General features: G+C 34.0%; 4 protein-coding genes across 4 annotated transcripts; 2 read left to right on the top strand and 2 right to left on the bottom strand.

The window, feature by feature from the left end:
* The first annotated feature begins 1,497 nt into the window (after positions 1-1,497).
* Positions 1,498-1,887, top strand: LOC142531727 (uncharacterized). The gene has a single exon (XM_075637952.1). The coding sequence runs from the start codon at positions 1,498-1,500 to the stop codon at positions 1,885-1,887; it is 390 nt and encodes a 129-aa protein (XP_075494067.1).
* A 2-nt stretch (positions 1,888-1,889) lies between these two features.
* LOC142531726 (uncharacterized) lies at positions 1,890-2,545 on the top strand. Its single transcript, XM_075637950.1, has 2 exons — positions 1,890-2,328; positions 2,433-2,545. Exons 1-2 carry the CDS (start codon positions 1,890-1,892, stop codon positions 2,438-2,440), a joined length of 447 nt encoding a protein of 148 aa, XP_075494065.1. The 3' UTR covers positions 2,441-2,545.
* A 15,062-nt stretch (positions 2,546-17,607) lies between these two features.
* LOC142531724 (uncharacterized) lies at positions 17,608-19,008 on the bottom strand. The gene is made up of 3 exons (XM_075637947.1): positions 18,786-19,008; positions 18,493-18,629; positions 17,608-18,120 (listed from the first exon to the last, which is right to left on the bottom strand). Exons 1-3 carry the CDS (start codon positions 19,006-19,008, stop codon positions 17,608-17,610), a joined length of 873 nt encoding a protein of 290 aa, XP_075494062.1.
* A 588-nt stretch (positions 19,009-19,596) lies between these two features.
* LOC142531722 (uncharacterized) lies at positions 19,597-20,054 on the bottom strand. Its single transcript, XM_075637946.1, has 2 exons — positions 19,664-20,054; positions 19,597-19,601 (listed from the first exon to the last, which is right to left on the bottom strand). Exons 1-2 carry the CDS (start codon positions 20,052-20,054, stop codon positions 19,597-19,599), a joined length of 396 nt encoding a protein of 131 aa, XP_075494061.1.
* Positions 20,055-24,854: the final 4,800 nt, after the last annotated feature.

Here is a 24,854-nt window from a genome sequence, read left to right as displayed (position 1 = left end):
TAACTCTTTTGACACCCTCTGGACGCAGCCCCATGAGCTGTACCTAACCTGCACCCTCAAAGATCAAAACCGAACCCTAGCCCCCTTGAAAACAAAAATCATTCCGCCCTCTTGCTGCTGATGTTCCAGACCTGAATCTTGCATCTAAAGGACCCTTAAACACTCTGAAAATAATGCCCATAATATCCCTAACCCGGCAGCCCCCTTCAAACTATTAAAAACGTGAAATACATGTCAAGAATCAACCCCCTTTTTTTTCAAACTTTGAATAAATCGCATTCACACAATAAATCGGTACATGCTTGATCAAATACATGAAATTCAGTATAATATTGATGTGTATGATGCGAGAATAAAGATACAAGCGTGCCTGATGATGTTTGAAGAACAAGAATGAGAGGTAGGAGGCGTCGAGAATTTCTTGTTGCAAGAACAAGTGCTAGCCGAGGCTTTCCATTGCAAGAACAAGTGCTAGCCAAGGCTTTCTCTTGGGGAGCTGCTACAAAACCGAGAGGAAAACTGAGGGAGAGGGGGTGTAGGCTGTTTAGGGCACTTAGGTTGAGGTTTAGGAGTAATGAAGTCATTTTTAAATAGTTAAAAATTTAACTAATGGGCCCTTATTGGTTAATTAGAGTTTAAAAAGATAATTAAGCCCAACAAGCTTAAAAGTAGGCCCATTAAATGCAAACACACTCCCGAAAAATATTTCGTGTTGGAAAGTTTTTTTTGAAAATATTAACCGAACCCTCAAAAAGTCCCACGATTTGGTAAAATTTGCGTACTGTTAAAAAAATAAAACCCTGCGGGTAAAAATAGCCAAAAAATCCCATTTTTGAAAAATACCCTTAAAACATCTTAAAATAATTAATAACTTAATTATGTAATAAAATAATTTTCCTGAAAATTCTCCGGTCTCCGTTCCTTGTTCGAGCGTAAAATGCATCTAGAAACCCTAATGCATGAACTTTTAAAATTTCATCCATTAAATCCTATCATGAACAAAATGCATAAAAAAATAATTAAGCACATATTTAAAAATAAAAATCCTAGATTACATGCAGTCAGGTTACGTGATTTCAAAATTCAAGGCTTAGTTTCCGAAAGGATAAGATTTTTTAGTATGATTCATAATTTACCAATCTTAAGGAGGCAATTATGGATTGTATTTTAAAATCAAAAATAGTGGGTCACACTCATAAGGATGCAATTAAATAGTTTAAATGCATCTAGGTTAAATTAAAAAGGTAATTAATAATAAAAATGAAAATATGAGATATCTTAGTGTTTTATTTATTAATATAGAGAGTCTCGATTTAATCATCATTTAATTCTTCTGACCCTAAGGCAACTTATTAAATGTAAGATTACATTTCCTTGGAATTGGTGGAATAAATAATAATGTGTCATGCATCATATTTATGATTCCTAAATTGATTAGTTATCTATGATATTTGTTCTATTTATTAAATGTCATTTTATACATTAATTTCAGCAATCATGTCTACTGGTCCTGTTCTTACTTTACGTAATGAAAAGTTGACTAGTGAAAACTTTTTGAAATGGAAAAGTAACATTAACATTGCCCTCGTCTGTGAGAACCTCAAATTTGTCCTAACGGAGGAGTGTCCTCCCGAGCCCCCTTTGAATGCTTCTCGTAATGTAAGAGAAATATATGATCGATGGATCGCAACAAACAATAAAGCCAAGGGCTACATGTTAGCCGGAATGAACGACGTTCTTAGACTTAAGCACGAGAATGTAGAGAATGCTTATGAGATAATGGATTCTCTGCAAGCTATGTTTGGTCATCAATCTAGTCAATCTAAGCATGAAGCCATTAAGAATGCCATGAATGCTAAGATGAAGAAAGGTCAATGTATGTTTTGAACATGGTTAACTACTTCACTAAGGCTGAGACTCATGGTGCGACCATAGATGATGGTACACAAGTGAGCATGATTTTGGAATCATTGCCTCCGACTTTCCTGCAATTCAAAAGCAACTATGTCATGAACAAGCTTGATTATAACATGACACAATTGCTCAACGAGTTGCAAATCTTTGGGGCCATTTCCATTGGAAAAGTCCAAGAAGGTGAGGCAAATGTTGTCAAGGGTAAGTCACCTTCCTCCAAAGCTAGTTTGAAAAGAAAGAATAAGGGGAAAGGAAAGAGAGCTCCTAAAAAGCAAAAGAATTGGAATGGTTCCAATGACAAAAATAAGAGTGACACTGCAAAGCCCAAAGAAAAATGTTTTCACTGTAGGATTGATGGTCATTGGAAGAGAAACTGTCCCAAGTATCTCGCTGACCTAAAAGAGAAGAAGAAAGGTAAGTATAACTTACTTGTTCTAGAATATTGTTTAGTAACCATTGATTCTTCTATATGGATAGTTGATTCGGGCGCTACTAATCACGTTTGTTCTTCTTTGCAGCTACTTAGTTCTTATGAAGAGATTGCTGATGGGTCCTTCACGATGAGAGTTGGAGATGGTGCAGTAGTTTCGGCAAGAGCAGTGGGAGTTAATAACCATACATTTAATGATAGACATTTGGTTTGGACAATGTTTATTTTATTCCTAGTTTTCGTAGAAATTTGATTTATGTTTCAAAGTTGCATGAACAATTTTATTCGCTTTATTTTGATAATAATGAAATTGTTATTTTGATAAATGGTCGTATGATTTGTACTGCATCAATCGAAAATGGAGTATATATTCTAAGACCAAATGAACAACCACTGCTTAATGTCGAAATGTTTAAAGTAGAACATCCCAAACCTAAAAAGCAAAAGGTTTCTCATGAAGATAAAACATATCTATGGCACCTAAGGTTGGGGCATATATCCCTAGAAAGATTAAACAGACTTGTAAAGGATAGTCCATTAAGAGAGCTAAGTGTTGGCACTCTTCCTGTTTGTGAATCTTGTTTAGAAAGAAAAATGACTAAGAAACCTTTCTCCGCAAAGGGCAATAGGGCCAAGGAACCACTAAAGCTTATACATAGTGATGTATGTGGTCCTATGACTACACAAGCTAGAGGTGGTTACGAGTATTTTGTCACTTTTATTGATGATTACTCAAGGTATGGATATATTTATCTCATGCATAGAAAATCCGAGACTTTTGGAAAGTTCAAAGAATTTCATGCGGAAGCCGAAAGGCAACTAGGTAAATCTTTAAAGTGTCTTCGATCAGATCGAGGCGGCGAGTATCTTGATACCGGGTTCAAAGATTATTTGCTAGAGCTTGGTATTTTATACCAACTCACTGCACCTGGTAAACCTCAGCAAAATGGTGTTGCTGAAAGGAGAAATCGCACTTTGCTTGATATGGTGAGATCTATGATGAGCTACTCTTCACTGCCAATCTCATTTTGGGGTTATGCAATAGAGACGGACACTTACATTTTGAATGCAGTGCCATCAAAGTCAATCCATAAAACACCTCTAGAGTTGTGGAATGGGAAAAAACCTAGTTTATCTCACTTTCGCATATGGGGATACCCAGCACATGTGTTGGAAGGAAAGACTGGGAAATTGCATCCATGTTCAAAAGTGTGTTTGTTCGTGGGATACGCCAAGGGAACGAAAGGAGGTCGGTTTTATGATCCTCAAGATAAGAAGGTAATTGTATCGACAAATGCCATCTTTTTTGAAGATGATTACATGACTAACTTCAAGCCTCGAAGTAAGATTGTACTCGAGGAGTTACTCAATGATGATATCATTCGACGTCCAAATAAAGGTGTTAAGGAAACCATTAATGATACCACTGAACCAAGTCAAGATATCATGCCACCTCGATGCAGTGGAAGGGTAGTAAGACCACCCCTCCGCTATCGTCAAGATGAAGAGGCAAATGTTTGTACCGATGGGGTGGAAGATGATCCATTGCTATTTCAACATGCAATGGAAGATCCTGACAAAGAAAGGTGGCTTGAAGCTATGAACCAAGAAATGGAGTCGGTGTACTCTAATTCTGTCTAGGTTCTTGTAGATGCATCTGAATAGGTTACACCTATTGGGTGTAAATGGATCTATATGAGAAAGAGAGGTGTAGATGGGAAAGTAGAGACTTTCAAAGCAAGATTGGTTGCAGAGACTTTCTCGCCTAAAGCCATGCTTAAATCTATTCGCATCTTACTTTCGATTGCTGCTCATCATGACTATGAGATATGGCAGATCGATGTCAAGACGGCCTTTTTGAATGGTCATCTAGATGAGGAAATATACATGAAACAACCAGAGGGTTTTATAGCCCAAGGCCAAGAGCAAAAGGTTTGCAAATTGCTTTGATCAATTTATGGACTAAAGCAAGAGTCGAGATCATGGAACCATAGATTTGATGAAACAATCAAATCTTATGGCTTTGATCAAAGTGTTGATGAGCCTTGTGTATACAAGAACATCAAAGATGAAAAGTTGTATTCATAGTGCTTTATGTAGATGACATTCTGCTTATTGGGAATAATGTAGAAAAATTGTCTACAGTAAAAAGTTGGCTAGCCAAGCAATTTCAAATGAAAGATTTGGGAGAAGCAAACTATGTTCTTGGAATTCGAATTGTTCGAGATCGTAAGAACAAGTTGTTGGCATTGTCTCAAGATACTTATATTGATAAGATGTTGTTGCGTTATAGGATGCAAGATTCCAAGAAAGGTTATCTACCAACCCGACATGGAATCATCCTCTCTAAGGAGCAGTGTCCTAAGACACCGCAAGAAGTTGAGGACATGAGACGCGTTCCCTATGCCTCTGCAGTAGGCAGCCTTATGTACGCAATGATGTGCACTAGGCCGGACATATGTTATGTTGTGGTGATAGTCAGCCGTTTTCAGTCAAATCCTGGTTTGGATCATTGGATAGCAGTTAAGAACATTCTCAATTATCTTCGGAGAACGAGAAATTATATGCTTGTCTATTCGGGTGGAGACCTTAAAATAGACTGTTACACTGATTCTGATTTTCAATCTCATAGAGATACTCGAAAATCGATCGACGTCTGGATCAATTTTTACTCTTGGTGGTGGTGCCATATTATGGAGAAGCATCAAGCAATCCAGTACAGCCGACTCGACCATGGAGGCCGAATACATAGCTGCTTCCGAAGCTGCTAAAGAGGCTGTATGGCTTAAGAAATTTCTATCTGATTTGTAAGTTGTTCCAAATGTGAATAATCCGCTCACTTTGTGGTGTGACAGCAGTGGTGCAGTGGCTAATTCGAAGGAACCTCGTAGCCACAAGAGATCGAAGCATATAGAACGGAAGTACCACTTGATCCAAGAGATAATGCAAAGAGGTGACACTTCTATTCTCAAAATTGTGTCTGCAGACAACCTCGTCGATCCATTCACCAAGACACTGCCTGCAAAAGTGTTTGAAAGGCATATGCTAAATTTAGGACTTAGAGACATGTCTCACATGCTTTAAGTGCAAGTGGGAGATTGTTGGGGATAGTGCCCTTGAAATAAGATATTTTTTTATTTTTTATTAATGAAAGCGACATTTATGATTGAACATGTCTGAATGAAAATGTTATTGTCATGAATATCATAGCAAAATCCCTAGTTTATTGGATGTAATCATAATTTTAGTATATATAAGAGTTATATATACAAGAGGATTCAAATTATGGACAATAAACCTAAATTAAGTCGGTGATGAATTAATTAAAGTATGGATCTTTAATTAAAGCATCAATAATGCGGCCCATGAACATTATGAATGTGATCATCTTATCCGGATCGTCGATGTTGGGACACTAGATGGGGACATTTATATATAATGTGATTATGTACGACTTGGACCGATTTAATTAGTCATTTCATAATAAATTCCGTAGTTACTATGAATTCAAATTAAATCATAAAGATGATCATAGATGGACAAATCTTAATCCTGAAGTGATTATAAACTCCTGTTCATTTCAATATGATTCTTAATTTGCTAGTTTAATGTCTGCGATTGCTCATTCTTAATACTTGCATTTTAGATTTATATTTGAAATGAATGGTTTGGAATATGAATTCACAGACATGGAATCCATTTCTTCTTGCGAGAAGTAGAAAGATGATTCCCTCATTTGTTAATTCTGGTACTAAGTGATGGGCCCAACTAATTTATAATCAAGTTATAAATTGAACCACTCACTAGCGAATTAATGGTAAATGAGGATAAGAAGTAATTGAAGAGGTAAACGGAAAATTTCTAGCTTCAGTTACGAATTGTCTATGGAATATTAATCCATATGTAATGATTATATCAATGGACTACTCGATTTTGTAGAGTAAAATATTTCATAATGAAGAAGAGTGCAATTTCATATTTTTAGTGGAGTAATTAGGGAATTAATAAATTAGATAAATTAATTAAAGAGTTTAAATATTTATCCAATTTATTGGAGCTTCTAATTATGAGTCATTGGTCCCGATACGCCTTTCCAAATTAATGACGAGCTAGAAATGTAATTTAGAAATCTCATGGAAAATTTTTTCCATAACTTCAAATGCTTGGAGATAAATATAATCAATTATGACATATTAATTATATTAAAATGTAATTATGAGATAATTTTAGATTTGGATTATTATGATAATTTCAAAAGATGTTGATAATATCTTTAATTTAATGATAATGTTCAAAAGATGTTGATAATATCTTTAATTTATTGTGAATAAAATTTAGATATTATTTGCTACATGAAAATAAGTTAGAATAAGATTCTAATTTATTTTTATAAGATCCTAGAAATCCTATTTAATATCTTTAATTTATTGTGAATAAAATTTAAATATTATTTAACATCTAAATAAGTTAGAATAAGATTCTAATTTATTTTGAAAAGGTTTTAGAAATCTTATGACTTTTAAAAATAGGTTTAAAAGGCATAAAATATAATATTCAAACCAAATCAAATATTGGCACTATCTTAGATGAGATGGTAGATTATTGGAGTCCCAATTTGAATTAGATTTGGACTTTTGGTTTTGAATTAATATAAATAGGATCCTAGGCGGTCTCTTTAAAAAACAATTTTTTTCTCTACATTTTCATGAGTTGAAAATAAAGTAGAGAACAAAATAAAAAATTTGATTTCTAGCATTTGCGTTTTTTGAGTGCCCACATACTCCCATCGATAGGAAGGATCGTATTGAAAAGCTGCGATTTCTACGCATATTGGATTTACAAAAAGGAGAAAAACTACAAGAGGTTAATCTTCTAGTAAATAGTTTTGTTTAAATTCATCAGTAATTTATATTCATATGTTCTATTATAGTTTATGAAATTATGTAATCGCTTCCGTCGTGTTTCGATTTGATCGAAAATAAATTTTATAATCAGTTTTTCTTCAGAGACTATATATAAATTCTAACAAATGGTATCAGAGCCATTGTTTTTCATATGAATATAAATGAATTTAAATTTTATGAGAGTGAGATTTATTGTTAAAATTCTTACACATAAATTTGGTTTGATTGTTTGATTAGATCTGTCGTAATTTTTTGTTAAATAAATAATAATAAAAAAATCAAAACCAAATTTTTTTAGAAATTGATCGTAACCTGCGAAAGGATGGAAAGAATATTTTCTATTGGGCTAGGTATTTGTTTGGCCCATTTATTTTATGGTTGGGCCGAAAAAAAAAGAGTTTGGACCAGTTGTGAATTGGGCCGTTTATTTTGATCTGTCCCAGTTTAGAACAGGGCCAGTCCAAATTTTTTTCGGCCCAGTTCAGTCTCTTCAATATATATTGTTTTTTTGGGTTTTGTTTTTGAAGACCCAATTATATTTTGTTATGTTCAGCCCAATTTATCTTAATTCATAAAAATTTTGTTTTGCGTAAAATATTGATTGTACAATTAGTTGATTTATAAAATTAATTTGAAATTGAATAAATTTTTTTTTATTTGATTTGTTAATTTTATTTTTCAATTAAAACTGCGATTAAAAGATAACGATTTACTATCATGACTTTCAACAATATCTCACTCTTATAGTTTTATTTGACACATATCATGTTTTAAATTAGATTTAATAGTTATGATGTTTATTATGTGATAATTTGCATATATTTTTGAGGCCGATAATTAAGTATGACATCATGTTAAAATTTGATTTAAATGCCATGTATTTTATATGTAATGTATCAAGTTTAAATTAGATTTAAATATTATGACATTCATTATATTGCTCTTATCATTTAAAAGAGACCAACAAGATTGGACTTTTAATAATTAAATCATAAGATGTTTTAATTAAATAATTAAAAGTTTGAGAAACTTTATTATTAGATATTAATGAGTGGGAGAAGGATATATGACAATAAATCCTACGGCCTCCGTTATTAGCAAAAGCAACGTGAGGTTTAAATGATGCCTGGTGACGCATAGGACGTCCTCCCTAAGGAAGATTTTCATTTAAATCAAAACTCAATCCTTAGTTTTCGAAAGGATAAGATTTTTTAGTATGATTCATAATTTATCTACCCTAAGGAGGAAATTATGGGTTGTATTTTAAAATCCAAAATAGTGGGTCACACTCATAAGGATGCAATTAAATAGTTTAAATGCATCTAGGTTAAATTAAAAAGGTAATTAATAATAAAAATGAAGATATGAGATATCTTAGTGTTTTATCTATTAATATAGATAGACTCGATTTAATCATCATTTAATTCTTCTAACCCTAAGTCAACTTATTAAATGTAAGATTACATTTCCTTGGAATTGGTGGAATAAATAATAATGTGTCATGCATCATATTTATGATTCCTAAATTGATTAGTTGTCTATGATATTTGTTCAATTTATTAAATGTCATTTTATACACTAATTTCAGCAATCTTGTCTACTGGTCCTGTTCTTGCTTTAATTAATGAAAAGTTGACTGGTGAAACTTTTTTGAATTGGAAGAGTAACATTAATATTGCCCTCGTCTGTGAGAACCTCAAATTTGTCTTAACCGAGGAGTGTCCTCCCGAGCCTCCTTTGAATGCTTCTCGTAGTGTACGAGAAATATATGATCGATGAATCGCAGCAAACAATAAAGCCAAGGGCTACATGTTAGCAGGAATGAACGATGTGCTTAGACTTAAGCACGAGAATGTAGAAAATGCTTATGAGATAATGGATTCTCTGCAAGAAATGTTTGATCAGCAATCTAGTCAATCTAAGCATGACGCCATTTAGAATACCATGAATGCTAAGATGAAGAAAGGCCAATCAGTTGAAGCGCATGTTTTGAACATGGTTAACTAGTTCAATGAGGCTGAGACTCATGGTGCGATCATAGATGATGGTACACAAGTGAGCATGATTTTGGAATCATTGCCTCCGACATGACAAAATACTCACAACCACCTCTAGCTTGTGTAGTCATAGGACCACATACATCACTATGTATAAGCTTTAGTGGTTCCTTGGCCCTATTGCCCTTTGCGGAGAAAGGTCTCTTAGTCATTTTTCCTTCTAAACAAGATTCACAAACAGGAAGAGTGCCAACACTTAGCTCTCTTAAAAGATCATCCTTTACAAGTCTGTTTAATCTTTCTAAGGATATATCAATACTTTGAGTAATCATCAATAAAAGTGACAAAATACTCATAACCACCTCTAGCTTGTGTAGTCATAGAACCACATATATCACTATGTATAAGCTTTAGTGGTTCCTTGGCCCTATTGCCCTTTGCGGAGAAAGGTCTCTTAGTCATTTTTCTTTCTAAACAAGATTCACAAACAGGAAGAGTGCAAACACTTAGCTCTCTTAAAGGACCATCCTTTACAAGTCTGTTTAATTTTTCTAAGGATATATCCATACTTTGAGTAATCATCAATAAAAGTGACAAAATACTCATAACCACCTCTAGCTTGTGTAGTCATAGGACCACATACATCACTATGTATAAGCTTTAGTGTTCCTTGGCCCTATTGCCCTTTGCGGAGAAAGGTCTCTTAGTCATTTTTTCCTCTAAACAAGATTCACAAACAGGAAGAGTTCCAACACTTAGCTCTCTTAAAGGACCATCCTTTACAAGTCTGTTTAATCTTTCTAAGGATATATGCCCCAACCTTAGGTGCCATAGATATCTTTTATCTTCATGAGAAACCTTTTGCTTTTTAGGTTTGGGATGTTCTACTTTAAACATTTCGACATTAAGACGTGGTTGTTCATTTGGTCTTAGAATATATAGTCCATTTTCGATTGAAGCAGTACAAATCGTACGACCATTTCTCATAATAACAATCTCATTATTGTCAAAATAAAGTGAATAAAATTGTTCATGCAACTTTGAAACAGAAATCAAATTTCTACGAAAACTAGGAATAAAATAAACATTGTTTAAAACCAAATGTCTATCATTAAATCTAAGTTTAATACTCCAACTGCTCTTGCCGAAACTACTGCACCATTGCCAACTCTCATCGTGAAGGACCCGTCAGCAAGCTCTTCATAAGAACTAAGTAGCTGCAAAGAAGAACAAACGTGATTAGTAGCTCCCGAATCAACTATCCATATAAAAGATTCAATGGTTACTAAACAAGATTCTAGAACAAGTAAGTTATACTTACCTTTCTTCTTCTCTTTTAAGTCAGCGAGATACTTGGGGCAGTTTCTCTTCCAATGACCATCAATCCCCCAGTGAAAAAATTTTTCTTTGGGCTTTGCAGTGTCACCCTTCTTTTTGTCATTGGAACCATTCCAATTCTTTTGCTTTTTAGCAGGTCCCTTTCCTTTCCCCTTATTCTTTCTTTTCAAACTAGCTTTGGAGGAAGGTGACTTACCCTTGACAACATTTGCCTCACCTTCTTGGACTTTTCCTATGGAAATGGTCTCTAAGGTTTGCAACTCATTGAGCAATTGTGTCAGGTTATAATCAAGCTTGTTCATGACATAGTTGTTCTTGAATTGCAGGAAAGTCGGAGGCAATGATTCCAAAATCATGCTCACTTGTGTACATCATCTATGGTCGCACCATGAGTCTCAGCCTCAGTGAAGTAGTTAACCATGTTCAAAACATGCGCTCCAACTGATTGGCTTTTCTTCATCTTAGCATTTATGGCATTCTTAATGTCTTCATGCTTAGATTGACTAGATTGATGACAAAACATAGCTTGCAGAGAATCCATTATCTCATAAGCATTCTCTACATGCTCGTGCTTAAGTCTAAGCACATCGTTCATTTCGGCTAACATGTAGACCTTGGCTTTATTGTTTTCCGCAATCCATCGATCATATATTTCTCGTACACTACGAGAAGCATTCAAAGGGGGCTCGGGAGGACACACATCCGTCAAGACAAATTTGAGGTTCTCACAAACGAGGGCAATGTTAATGTTACTCTTCCATTTCAAAAATTTTCACCAGTCAACTTTTCATCAAGTAAAGCAAGAACATGACCAATAGACATGATTTCTGAAATTAATGTATAAAACGACATTTAATAAATTGAACAAATATCATAGACAACTAATCAATTTAGGAATCATAAATATGATGCATGACACATTATTATTTATTCAACCAATTCCAAGAAAATGTATCTTACATTTAATAAGTTGCCTTAGGGTCAGAAGAATTAAATTATGAGTAAATCGAGACTATCTCTATTAATAAATAAAACACCAAGATATCTCATATCTTCATTTTTATTATTAATTACCTTTTTAATTTAACCTAGATGCATTTAAAATATTTAATTGCATCCTTATGAGTGTGACCCACAATTTTGGGTTTTAAAATACAATCCATAATTGCCTCCTTAGGGTAGGTAAATTATGAATCATACTAATAAATCTTATCCTTTCGAAAATTAAACCTTGAATTTTGATTTAAATGAAAACCTTCCTTAGGGAGGACGTCCTATGCGTCACTAGGCGCCATTTAAATCTCACGTTGCTTTTGTTAATAGCGGAGGCCGTATGATTTATTGTCATATATCCTTCTCCCACTCATTAATATATAATAATTAAAGTTTCTCAAACTTTTAATTATTTAATTAAAACATCTTATGATTTAATTATTAAAAGTCCAATCTTATTGGTCTCTTTTAAATAATAAGAGCAATATAATGAATGTCATAATATTTAAATCTAATTTAAACTTGACACATGACATATAAAATACATGGCATTTAAATCAAATTTAAACATGATGTCATACTTAATTATCGGCCTCAAAAATATATGCAAACTATCATATAATCATAACTATTAAATCTAATTTAAAATTTGAAATGTGTCAAATAAAATTATAAGAGTGAGATATTGTTGAAAGTCATGATATCAAATCGTTATTTTTTAATCGCAGTTTTAATTGAAAAATAAAATTAACAAATCAAAAAAAACAATTTTATTCAATTTCAAATAATTTTATAAATCAACTAATTGTAAAATCAATATTTTACGCAAAAAAAATTTTTTATGAATTAAAATAAATTGGGCTGAACATAACAAAATATAGTTGGGTCTTCAAAAACAAAACCCATAAAAAAAATATATATTGAAGAAACTGACTGGGCCGAAAAAAAATTTGGACTGGCCATGTTCTAAACTGGGCCAGATCAAAATAAACGGCCCAATTCACAACTGGTCCAAACTCTTTTTTTTTCGGCCCAACCATAAAATTAATTGGGCCAAACAATAACCTAGCCCAATAGAAAATTTTCTTTCTATCCTTTCGCAGGCTACGATCAATTTCTAAAAAAATTTTGCTTTGATTTTTTTTATTATTTATTTAACAAAAAATTACGACAGATCTGATCAAACAATCAAACCAAATTTATGTGTAAGAATTTTAACAATAAATCTCACTCTGGTAAAATTTAAATTCATTTATATTCATATAAAAAACAATGGCTCTGATACGATTTGTTGGAATTTATATATAGTCTCTGAGGAAAAACTGACTATAAAATTTATTTTCGATCAAATCGAAATACAGCGGAAGCAATTACATAATTTCATAAATTATAATCGAACATATGAATATAAATTACTGATGAATTTAAACAAAACTATTTACTAGAAGACTAACCTCTTGTAGTTTTTTTCTTTTTTGTAAATCTAATATGCGTAGAAACCACAGTCTTTCAATACGATCCTTCCTATCGACGGGAGTGTGTAGGCACTCAAAAAACGCAAATGCTAGACATTAAATTTTTTATTTTGTTCTCTACTTTATTTTCAACTCATGAAAATGTAGAGAAAAACATTGTTTTTTCAAGAGACCGTCTAAGATCCTATTTATATTAATTCAAAACCAAGAGTCCAAATCTAATTCCAAATGGGACTCCAAAAATCGACCATATCAATTAGGTTATATAGTGCCAATATTTGATTTGGTTTGAATATTATATTTTATGCCTTTTAAAACTATTTTTAAAAGTCATAAGATTTCTAAAATTTTATCAAAATAAATTAGATTATATTCTAATTTATTTAGATGTTAAATAATATCTAAATTTTATTCACAATAAATTAAAAATATTAAATAGGATTTCTAGGATCTTATCAAAATAAATTAGAATCTTATTCTAACTTATTTTCATATAGCAAATAATATCTAAATTTTATTCACAATAAATTAAAGATATTATCAACATCTTTTGAATATTATCATAATAATCCAAATCTAGAATTATCTCATAATTACATTTTAATATAATTAATATATCATAATTAATTATATTTATCTCCAAGCATTTGAAGTTATGAAAACAATTTTCCATGAGATTTCTTAATTACATTTCTAGCTCGTCATTAAATTGAAAAGACGTATCGGGGACCATGGACTCATAATTAGAAGCTCCAATAAATTGGATAAATAATTAAACTCTTTAATTAATCTATCTAATTAATTAGTTCCCTAATTACTCCACTAAAAATATGAAATTGCACTCTTCTTCATTATGAAATATTTTACTTTACAAAATCGAGTATTCCATTGATATAATCATTACATATGGATTAATCTTCCATAGACAATTCGTAACTGAAGCTAGTAATTTTTTGTTTACCTTTTCAGTTACTTCTTATCCTCGTTTACCATTAATTCGCTAGTGAGTGGTTCAATTTATAACTTGATTATAAATTAGTTGGGCCCATCACTCAGTTCCAGAATTAACAAATGAGAGAATCATCTCTCTACTTCTCGCAAGAAGGAATGGATTCCATGTCTGTGAATTCATATTCCCAACCATTCATTTCAAATGTAAATCTAAAATGCAAGTATTAAGGATGAGCAATCGCAAACATTAAACAAGCAAATTAAGAATAATATTGAAATGAACAGAAGTTTATAATCACTTCAGGATTAAGATTTGTCCATATATGATCATCTTTATGATTTAATTTGAATTTCATAGTAACAATGAAATTTATTATACAATGACTAATTAAATCGGTCCAAGTCGTACATAATCACATTATATATAAATGCCCCCATCTAGATGTGCCAACATCGACAACCCGGATAAGATGATCACATTCATTATGTTCATGGGCCGCATTATTGATGCTTTAATTAAATTAAATATCCATACTTTAATTAATTCATCACCGACTTAATTTAAGTTTATTATCCATAATTTTAATCCTCTTGTATATATAACTTTATACATGCTAAAATTATGATTACATCCAATAAACTAGAGATTTTGCTACGATATTCATGACAATAACATTTTCATGCAAACATGTTCAATAATAAATGTCGCTTTCAGTAATAAAAAATAAAAAAAATATCTTATTTCAATTCCTTAAGGGCACTATCCCCAACAAACTCCTTTTAAAAGTCATAAGATTTCTAGGATCTTATCAAAATAAATTAGAATATTATTCTAACTTAATTTTAGATATTAAATAATATCTAAATTTATTCACAATAAATTAAAGATATTATTAACAACTTTTGAATATTACCATACTAATCCAAATCTATAATTATCTCATAATTATAATTTAATATAATTAATATCTTATAATTAATTATATTTATCTCCAAGCATTTGATTTGATTAGAATTGTATTATCTTAAGTCTTTTAGAACTCCTTTTAAAAGTTATAAGATTTTTTATGATCTTATCAAAATAAATTATAATCTCATTCTAACTTATTTTTAGATATTAAATAATATCTAAATTTTATTCACAATAAATTAAAGATATTATCAACAACTTTTGAGTATTATCATACTAATCCAAATCTATAATTATCTCATAATTATGATTTAATATAATTAATATCTCATAATTAATTATATTTATCTTCAAGCATTTGAAGTTATGGAAACAATTTTTCCATATTCACATATGATTTCTAAATTGCATTTCTAGCTCGTCATTAATTTGGAAAGACGTATCGGAGACCATGTACCCATAATTAAAAGCTCCAATAAATTGGATAAATAATTAAACTCTTTAATTAGTTTGTCTAATTTATTAATTTCATAATTACTCCACTAAAAATATGGAATTTCACTCTTCCTCATTATGGAATATCTTACTCTACAAAATTTAGTAGTCCATTGATATAATCATTACATATGGATTAATCTTCCATAGACAATTCGTAACTGAAACTAGGAATTTTCCGTTTACCTCTTCAATTACTTATTATCATCATTTACCATTAATTCACTAGTGAGTGGTTCAATTTATAACTTAATTATAAATTAATTGGGCCCAACACTCAGTTTCAGAATCAACAAATGAGGGAATCGTCTTTCTACTTCTCGCTAGAAGGAATGAATTCCAATGTCTGTGAATTTATATTTCCAGCCATTCATTTCAAATATAAATTTAAAACGCAAGTATTAAGAATTCACAATCGCAAACTTTAAACAAGCAAATTAAGAATCATATTGGAATGAACAGGAGTTTATAATCACTTCAAGATTGAGATTTGTCCATATATGATCATCTTTATGATTTAATTTTAACTTCATTGTAACAACGAAATTTATTATGAAATGACTAATTAAATCGGTCCAAGTCGTACATAATCATATTATATATAAATGCCCCCATCTAGAAGTCCTAACATCGACGATCCGAATAAGACAGTCACATTCATAATGTTAATGGGCCGCATTAGTGATGCTTTAATTAAAGATCCCTACTTTAATTAATTTATCAAAGACTTAATTTAAGTTTATTGTCCATAATTTTAATCCCCTTGTATATATAACTCTTATATATACTAAAATTATGGTTACATCCAATAAACTAGGGATTTTGCTATGATATTCATGACAATAACATTTTTCATGCAAACATGCTCAATAATAAAATGTCGCTTCATTAATAATATAAACAAAAATAGCTTATTACAATGCTTTAAGGACACTATCCTCAACAATCTCCCACTTGCACTAAAGCATGTGAGAAATGTCTCTAAGTCCTAAATTTAGCATATGCCTTTCAAACACTTTTGCAGGCCTTGTCTTGGTTAATGGATCGGCGAGGTTGTCAGCAGACACAATCTTGAGAATAGAAGTGTCACCTCTTTGTACTATCTCTCGGATCAAGTGGTACTTCCTTTCTATATGCTTCGATCTCTTGTGACTACTAGGTTCCTTTGAATTTGCCACTGCACCACTGTTGTCACACCACAAAGTGAGTGGATTATTCACATTTGGAACAACTTCCAAATCAAATAGGATAAGCCATACAGCCTCTTTAGCAGCTTTGGAAGCAGCTATGTATTCGGCCTCCATGGTCGAATCAGCTGTGCTGGATTGCTTGATGCTTCTCCAAACTATGGCACCACCACAAAAAGTAAACACAGATCCACATGTCGATTTTCGAGTGTCTCTGTCTGATTGAAAATCAGAATCAGTGTAACCGTCTATTTTAAGGTCTCCACCCGAATAGACAAGCATATAATTTCTCGTTCTCCGAAGATACTTAAGAATGTTTTTAACCGCTATCCAATGATCCAAACCAGGATTTGACTGAAAACGGCTGACTATCCCTACAGCATAACATATGTCCGGCCTAGTGCACATCATCGCGTACATAAGGCTGCCTACTGAAGAGGCATAGGGAATGTGTCTCATGTCCTCAACTTCTTGCGGTGTCTTAAGACACTGCTCCTTAGATAGACGATTCCATGTCGGGTTGGTAGATAACCTTTCTTGGAATCTTGCATTCTATAACGTAATAGCATCTTATCAATAGAAGTAGCTTGAGACAATGCCAACAACTTTTTCTTACTATCTCGAACGATTCGAATTCCAAGAACATAATTTTCTTCTCCCAAATCTTTCATTTGGAATTGTTTGGCAAGCCAACCCTTTATTGTAGACAATTTTTCCACATTATTCCCAATAAGCAGAATGTCATCTACGTAAAGCACTATAAATACCATTTTTCCATCTTTGATGTGCTTGTATACACAAGGCTAATCAACACTTTGATCAAAGCCATAAGACTTGATTGTTTCATCAAATCTATGGTTCTATGATCTCGACGCTTGCTTTAGTCCATAAATTGATCTAAGCAATTTGCAAACCTTCTGCTCTTGGCCTTGGGCTATAAAACCCCTTGTTTGCTTCATGTAGATTTTCTCGTCTAGATGATCGTTCAGAAAGGCCGTCTTGACATCCATCTGTCATATCTCATAGTCAAAATGAGCAGCAATTGAAAGTAAGATGCGAATAGATTTAAGCATGGCTATAGGCGAGAAAGTCTCTTCATAATCGATTCCCTCCTTTTGGGTATAACCCTTTGCAACCAATCTTGCTTTGAAAGTCTCTACTTTCTCATCTACACTTCTCTTTCTCTTATAGATCCATTTACACCCAATAGGTCTAACCTCTTCAAGTGTATCTACAAGAACCCATACAGAATTAGAGAACATCGACTCTATTTCTTGGTTCATAGCTTCAAGCCACCTTTCTTTGTCGGGATCTTCCATTGCAAGTTGAAATGACAATGATTCATCTTCCACGCCATCGGTGACAGCAACATTTGCCTCTTCATCTTGACGATAGCGGAGGGGTGGTTTTACTACCCTCCCACTACGTCGAGGTGGCATGATATCTTCACTTGGTTTAGTGGTATCATTAATTGTTTCCTTAACAACTTTAGTTGGAGGTCGAATGATCTCATCATTGAGTAACTCCTGAGTACAATCTTACTTCGAGGCTTGAAGTTAGACATGTAAGCATCTTCAAGAAAGATGGAATTTGTCGATACAATTGTCTTCTTATCTTGAGGATCATAAAACCAACATCCTCTCGTTCCCTTGGCATATCCCACGAACAAACACACTTTTGAACGTGGATGAAATTTTCCATTCTTTTTTTCCAACACATGTGCTGGGCATCCCCATATGCGAAAATTAGATAAACTAGGTTTTTTTCTCATTCCACAACTCTAGAGGTGTTTTATGGATTGACTTCGATGGCACTGCATTCAAAATGTAAGTGGCTGTCTCTATTGCATAACCCCAAAACGAGATTGGCAGGGAAGAGTAGCTCATCATGGATCTCACCATATCAAGTGAAGTGCGATTTCTACTTTTAGCAACAGCATTTTGCTGAGAGGTACCAGGTGCAGTGAGTTGGTATAAAATACCATGCTCTAGAAAAAAATCTTTAAACTCAGTATCTTGATACTCGCCACCTCGATCTGATCAAAAACATTTTAAAGATTTACCTAGTTGCCTTTCGGCTTCTGAATAAAATTCTTTGAACTTTCCAAAAGTCTCGGATTTTCTATGCATGAGATAAATATATCCATACCTTGAGTAATCATAAATAAAAGTGACGAAGTACTCATTTCCACCTCTAGCTTGTGTAGTCATAGGACCACATACATCACTATGTATAAGCTCTAGTAGTTCCTTGGCCCTATTGCCCTTTTCGGAGAAAGGTCTCTTAGTCATTTTTCCTTCTAAACAAGATTCACAAACAGGAAGAGTGCCGACAATTAGTTCTCTTAAAGGACCATCCTTTACTAGTCTGTTTAATCGTTCAAAGGAAATATGCCCAAACCTTAGGTGCCACATATATGTTTATCTTCATGAGAAACCTTTTGCTGTTTAGGTTTGGGATGTTCAACTTTAAACATTTCGACATTAATCAGTGGTTTTTCATTTGGTCTTAGAATATATAGTCCATTTTCGATTAAAGTAGTACAAATCATACGCCCATTTCTCAGAATAACAATCTCATTATTACCAAAAGAAAGCGAATAAAATTGTTCATGCAACTTTAAAACATAAGTCAAATTTCTACGAAAACCAGGAATAAAATAAACATTATTCAAAACCAAATGTCCATCACTAAATCTAAGTTTAATAACTCCCACTGCTTTTGCCGCAACTACTGCACCATTGCCAACTCTCATCGTGAAGGACCCATCGGAAAGCTCTTCATAAGAACTAAGTAGCTGCAGAGAACAACAAACGTGATTAGTAGCGCCTGAATAAACTATCCATATAGAAGAATCAATGGTTACTAAACAAGATTCTAGAACAAGTAAATCATATTTACCTTTCTTCTTCTCTTTTAGGTCAGCGAGATACTTGGGACAGTTTCTTTTCCAATGATCATCGATCCTACAGTGAAAACATTTTCCTTTGGGTTCTGCATTTTCACCCTTCTTTTTGCCATTGGAACCATTCCAATTCTTTTGCTTTTTAGGAGCTCCATTTCCTTTACCCTTATTTTTCCTTTTCAAACTAGCTTTGGAGGAAGGTGACTTATCCTTGACAACATTTGCCTCACATTCTTGGACTTTTCCAATGGAAATGGCCTCAAAGGTTTGCAACTCGTTGAGCAATTGTGTCATGTTATAATCAAGTTTGTTCATGACATAGTTGCTCTTGAATTGCAGGAAAGTCGGTGGCAATGATTCCAAAATCATGCTCACTTTTGTGCCATCATCTATGGTCGCACCATGAGTCTCAGCTTCTGTGAAGTAGTTAACCATGTTCAAAACATGTGCTCCAACTGATTGGCCTTTCTTCATCTTAGCATTCATGGCATTCTTAATGGCCTCATGCTTAGATTGACTAGATTTCTGACCAAACATAGCTTGAAGAGAATCCATTATCTCATAAGCATTCTCTACATGCTCGTGCTTAAGTCGAATCCATTATCTCATAAGCATTCTCTACATGCTCGTGCTTAAGTCTAAGCACATCGTTCATTTCGGCTAACATGTAGACCTTGGCTTTATTGTTTTCCGCAATCCATCGATCATATATTTCTCGTACACTACGAGAAGCATTCAAAGGGGGCTCGGGAGGACACACATCCGTCAAGACAAATTTGAGGTTCTCACAGACGAGAGCAATGTTAATGTTACTCTTCCATTTCAAAAAGTTTTCACCAGTCAACTTTTCATTAAGTAAAGTAAGAACATGACCAGTAGACATGATTGCTGAAATTAATGTATAAAACAACATTTAAATAAATTGAACAAGTATCATAGATAATTAATCAATTTAGGAATCATAAATATGATGCATGACACATTATTATTTATTCTACCAATTCCAAGGAAATTTAATCTCACATTTAATAAGCTGCCTTAGGGTCGGACGAATTAAATGATGCTTAAATCTAGACTATCCCTATTAATTAATAAAACACTAAGATATCTCATATCTTCGTTTTTATTATTAATTACCTTTTAATTTAACCTAGATGCATTTAAACAATTTAATTGCATCCTTATGAATGTGACCCGTTATATTAGAATTTAAAATATGATCCATAATTACCTCCTTAGGGTAGGTAAATTATGAATCATACTAAAAAATTGTTGGGATCGGGAAAGAGTTTAGAGGAGGGGGGAGGTGAATGAAGTCTTTCAAATTTTCTGAATTAAAATAAGTTTTTCAAGAGTTTTTAGGCGGTTGAAAATTCTTTCTCAAACGTTTGGAAACTTGAACCACTGATGAGTGCGGAAAACGGTTCACAATTTCCAATGGCAGTTCAAACAATTTTGGCAAACTTAATAAATTGCAGTTAAAAAGGTAAGAGCTTGCGATAAGTAAATAACACAAGGTTTTTATGGATGTTCGGAGATTGAATACTCCTACGTCACCCCTTCTTTCTTTTCCATGAAGGATTCTACTAAAAGACTTTGGCTTTACAACGTATTTGCAACAGCCCAATCCAATCAGGACTTATCACACTGCCTGTATTGGAACTCTTAGTGATCACTTTACACTTCTGGATATTAAGAACACTCAGTTCACCAGATAACAAGACTTGATCTCATAACTAAAAGGTTACTGATGAGAATAAATGGTTTGGTGTGAGTAGCACGAAAATGATCCTAAGGTGATCAAATGATTTTCTGTTGAAAGCGTGCTGATTAAGCGAAGAAGTACGTAAACTTTTAGGAGCGCTTGGAGATCTTTTCTAGTATGCAAGCAAGCTGTTGTGATTCGATTGTGATATGAAAAGACATCTTTCTGCTAGCACACTCTTTCGTTAATATACACGATTTTCTTAACGGTCGAGAAGGACATAGCAACGTTAACCTGATTCCCTGAACAGATGAGTCGCTGTCGTCTTTATGAGCATTAAATGTTCTTTAATGAACGCATTTAATCTTCCTTTTGCTCAGCACCGTTCTGAAGTGCTTTTCTTGAGGAGTTCCTTTTATAGTAACTGTATTTAGCATCAGAACATGCAGTCTATACTTGGTCTATCTTCTTTGGGATAAGATCATAAATGCGGATCAATCTAGGAGCAGATGTATATATGTTATCTTCAAGATGGTGTAATACTTCGAATGTATTAAACCGGTCAGAGAATGTCTTTGAGTAATAAATGGTCCTTTAAATGATCCGGTTCTGATAAGCGGTTGAAACTCCTTTTAGCTTTGGCCGGTTAGAAAGATACACCATTATTTGAGCTGGACGGTTGAACTGATATATGTCACACATATGAATCGCAGAGCTGTCTTGTTTTTGTCATACGCCAAAATTCTTGGGAATAATATTTTCTTCAACAATTTTCCCCTTTTTGGTGATGACAAAACCCAGCTGGAAGATTATTCCGCATAGGATTTAAAGGAGCGGAAGAATTGTATTTCATTAAGTGAATGAAATTACAATAATCAAAGTATTTCACAATTGTTCGAGATGACTAATTTCCCTTCTTTGAACCTGAGCTTTGTTCCCCAGCTTTAGCTTTGTCTTTCTTTTCTCTTGACTCACGTAATTCCTTCATTACAGATAATTCTGCTTCTTCAATTTCTTTTTGCCGCTCTCTTTCCCCATTTTTGACATCACCGTGAACGAGGAAAGTCATAATTTCTGCAAGCTGAGCACCTTGGGCATCGAGGCGTTGTTGTAGATTTGTCTGCAGACAAGTCATTTGCTCCGAAAGGCCTAGGCACATGTTGAGATATTTAGAGTTGTGTTTGGCTTGCTTGATAGAGAAAGTTGTTTCTATTGAGGAAATATCAGTGCGAAGAGCCGACTTTACTGATTGAAAGGCCTCTTGTAGATCAGATTGTCTGTGATTGAGCTCCAGAATTGATTGATCCATAGTGATCAATCTTGCCAGAATTCGCTGTTGATAGCTTTCTTCTAGAGCTTCTTCTTTAGATACTTGTTCTTCAAGTTTGTCTTCTCCAGATAGTAAGCTGTGTTTGAGAGAGACCAATTGAGAGGAGGGCAGCTTTTCAGCAATTTGTAACGGTTCTGGCTCATGTAGTTCAGCTGTAATATTCTCAATGATCTGATCAATATCCTTAGTGGAGGCAGAGCTTTTAGAGCCGGTTTCAGTTAGTGCCTCAGGCTGAGCTGGCGTTGTATGCAATTCCTTGGGGGATGTCAACAGCTGTTCTGAAGTAGTTGTTGAATCATCCTTGGTGGGATCGACTGGTGAAGAGACTGTTTGATCTTGAAAAGTGACAGCTTTATCAAAGTCAGATAAAAACTTCTCTGCCTCATCAACAGAAATGGTTTTAGCAGCTGAAGGATTAAGTAGAGGCAGTTGGGTAGACTGATCCATTGCAGATATTGTTCGTGACTCAGATGGAATGTTGGTGGTAATCTGAGGACTCTGTGTTTCAGCACCTGGAAGGTCTTCAGCCGTGATTTTTGTTGTAGAAAGAGGCATAGTGGTTTCTTCATCACTCGGTTGAGCTGTCATGGTAAGTGCTGGTGAATAAGGTTTAGTGATTGTACCGGGAGAAATGGATGGGGAATCCTTTTTAGTAGGGATGACTTGACACTGTTCGGAGCTCAGATCTTCATGAATGTTCATTAGAGAGTCTAACTTTATTTGATCTGTAACAGCTGGGAGATTAAGATCTTGTCGCAATTGAGCGACTCTCATAGCCAGTGACAATGCGTCCATCTCAAGTTGAGAAATGACTGCCGAATCATCCTTGGCTGTAGGACAAAAAGGTTCAAAATTATTTCTTTTCAATCGGATGATGATTCAGAAAGTGCTTTCTTGCATTTGAAGTTCCAGAAAGTCTCGTCGTTAAATAGCGGTTTGAATATCAGCTGTTTCTGTCTATTCCAAAATGGACCGCTCCAGCTTAGAAGCTACTTTTCTTTTGCCGGTTTCAAGTAGCGAATCAAAAGTTACAGCAGTTCGATATTTAACCCATCTGTCAAACATTTTTATCTTTTTCTGGACAGCCTCATTTACATGCTCGCTTGCGAGTACTATGGCCGTATGAATTGCATTGTTTGAGGTGGATTTTCAATCATCACCTGTTTGTCCTTATCTGAAGAGAGAATGATAGGGACTCCAGAGTAAGACGATTCAATCTCTTTTTCATCAATACAAATCCCTTTTTGTTTTGTGATTGAGATCGTAGGGATAGGGGCAGGAACAAGTGGAGCCGAAAGATGTTTGACAAATCTTATCTTTGTTGGTTGTGCAGTTCTCTTTGTCTTAAAAACTTGAGCAACTGGAACTTCATCTTTGGACTCATCATCGGAGCTTGTCTTTAGAACCAGCTTCTTCTTGGTTTCCTTGGCGGTTGAAACGATTTTGGATGATTTCTTTTGTTTTACAAACTCTTCCCCGGTTTCAGTCTTGATGGAGATTATCTCCTCAGCCGGTTGATTCTTTTGGATAAATTTTTCAACCGATACAGTTGAAGAGCTTAGTTTTGCCAACTTCAATCTTGTCAACCGGTTGAACTCCGGCATCAATCAGCATGTGGCATATTGGAACCGCAAACCCTTGTGATTGGTTTTCTTTGTTGATCATGGCCACCAATATTCTGAAGAGAACGTCAGACCAGTTAACTTGCAATTTGGATGAGATGGTGGCCATAACAAGAAATTTCTCCAAAGTGATTTTATCATAAGCACCAGCTTTGGCAAGCAGTCCTTTGGCGACGATATCTGCTAGCAGTCTGTATTCAATCTTTAAGTCTCGTTTTTGACAAGTTGGATGTGAAATTGGAGAGTCTGTGTCTGAGAAAGCACGACGCCAGATATCAATATTTCCATTAGGCATTGTAGAGAAATCAGTTACTCCTTCCGTGGGTAGGCTGAACAATTCAGCAAACATCTTCTATGTGAACAGAAGTTTTTTGTTTTGGACGACACAAATAATTTCGCCGTTCTTCCTGTGCGCAGACTCGAAGAATTCCTTCAGTAGTGTGTCTGAGTATTTGTAGCTGCAGCCCAGAAAGGAACGAAGCCCGGAATTTTCTATTTTGCGGAACATGGCTTGCATCGATTTGTTGGGCATGGCGAATATCGACGCGAAGTTAACAGCAACTGTGTCCTGAGCAATAGAGGCAGCCATTTTCTTGATTTACCGAGAGGATTTGAATTTCAGCACCTGCAAGTTAAATGAGAATGCGATGGAGTTGCAATAGCAAGGTAAGCTCAGCGAGGTTGTAAATGTAGAGTAT

Source organism: Primulina tabacum, chromosome 17 (assembly GCF_025594145.1).
Source record: "Primulina tabacum isolate GXHZ01 chromosome 17, ASM2559414v2, whole genome shotgun sequence".
Taxonomy (NCBI): Eukaryota; Viridiplantae; Streptophyta; class Magnoliopsida; order Lamiales; family Gesneriaceae; genus Primulina; species Primulina tabacum.
Note: the sequence above shows the minus strand (reverse complement) of the source record. Positions and strands in the feature narration are given on the sequence as shown.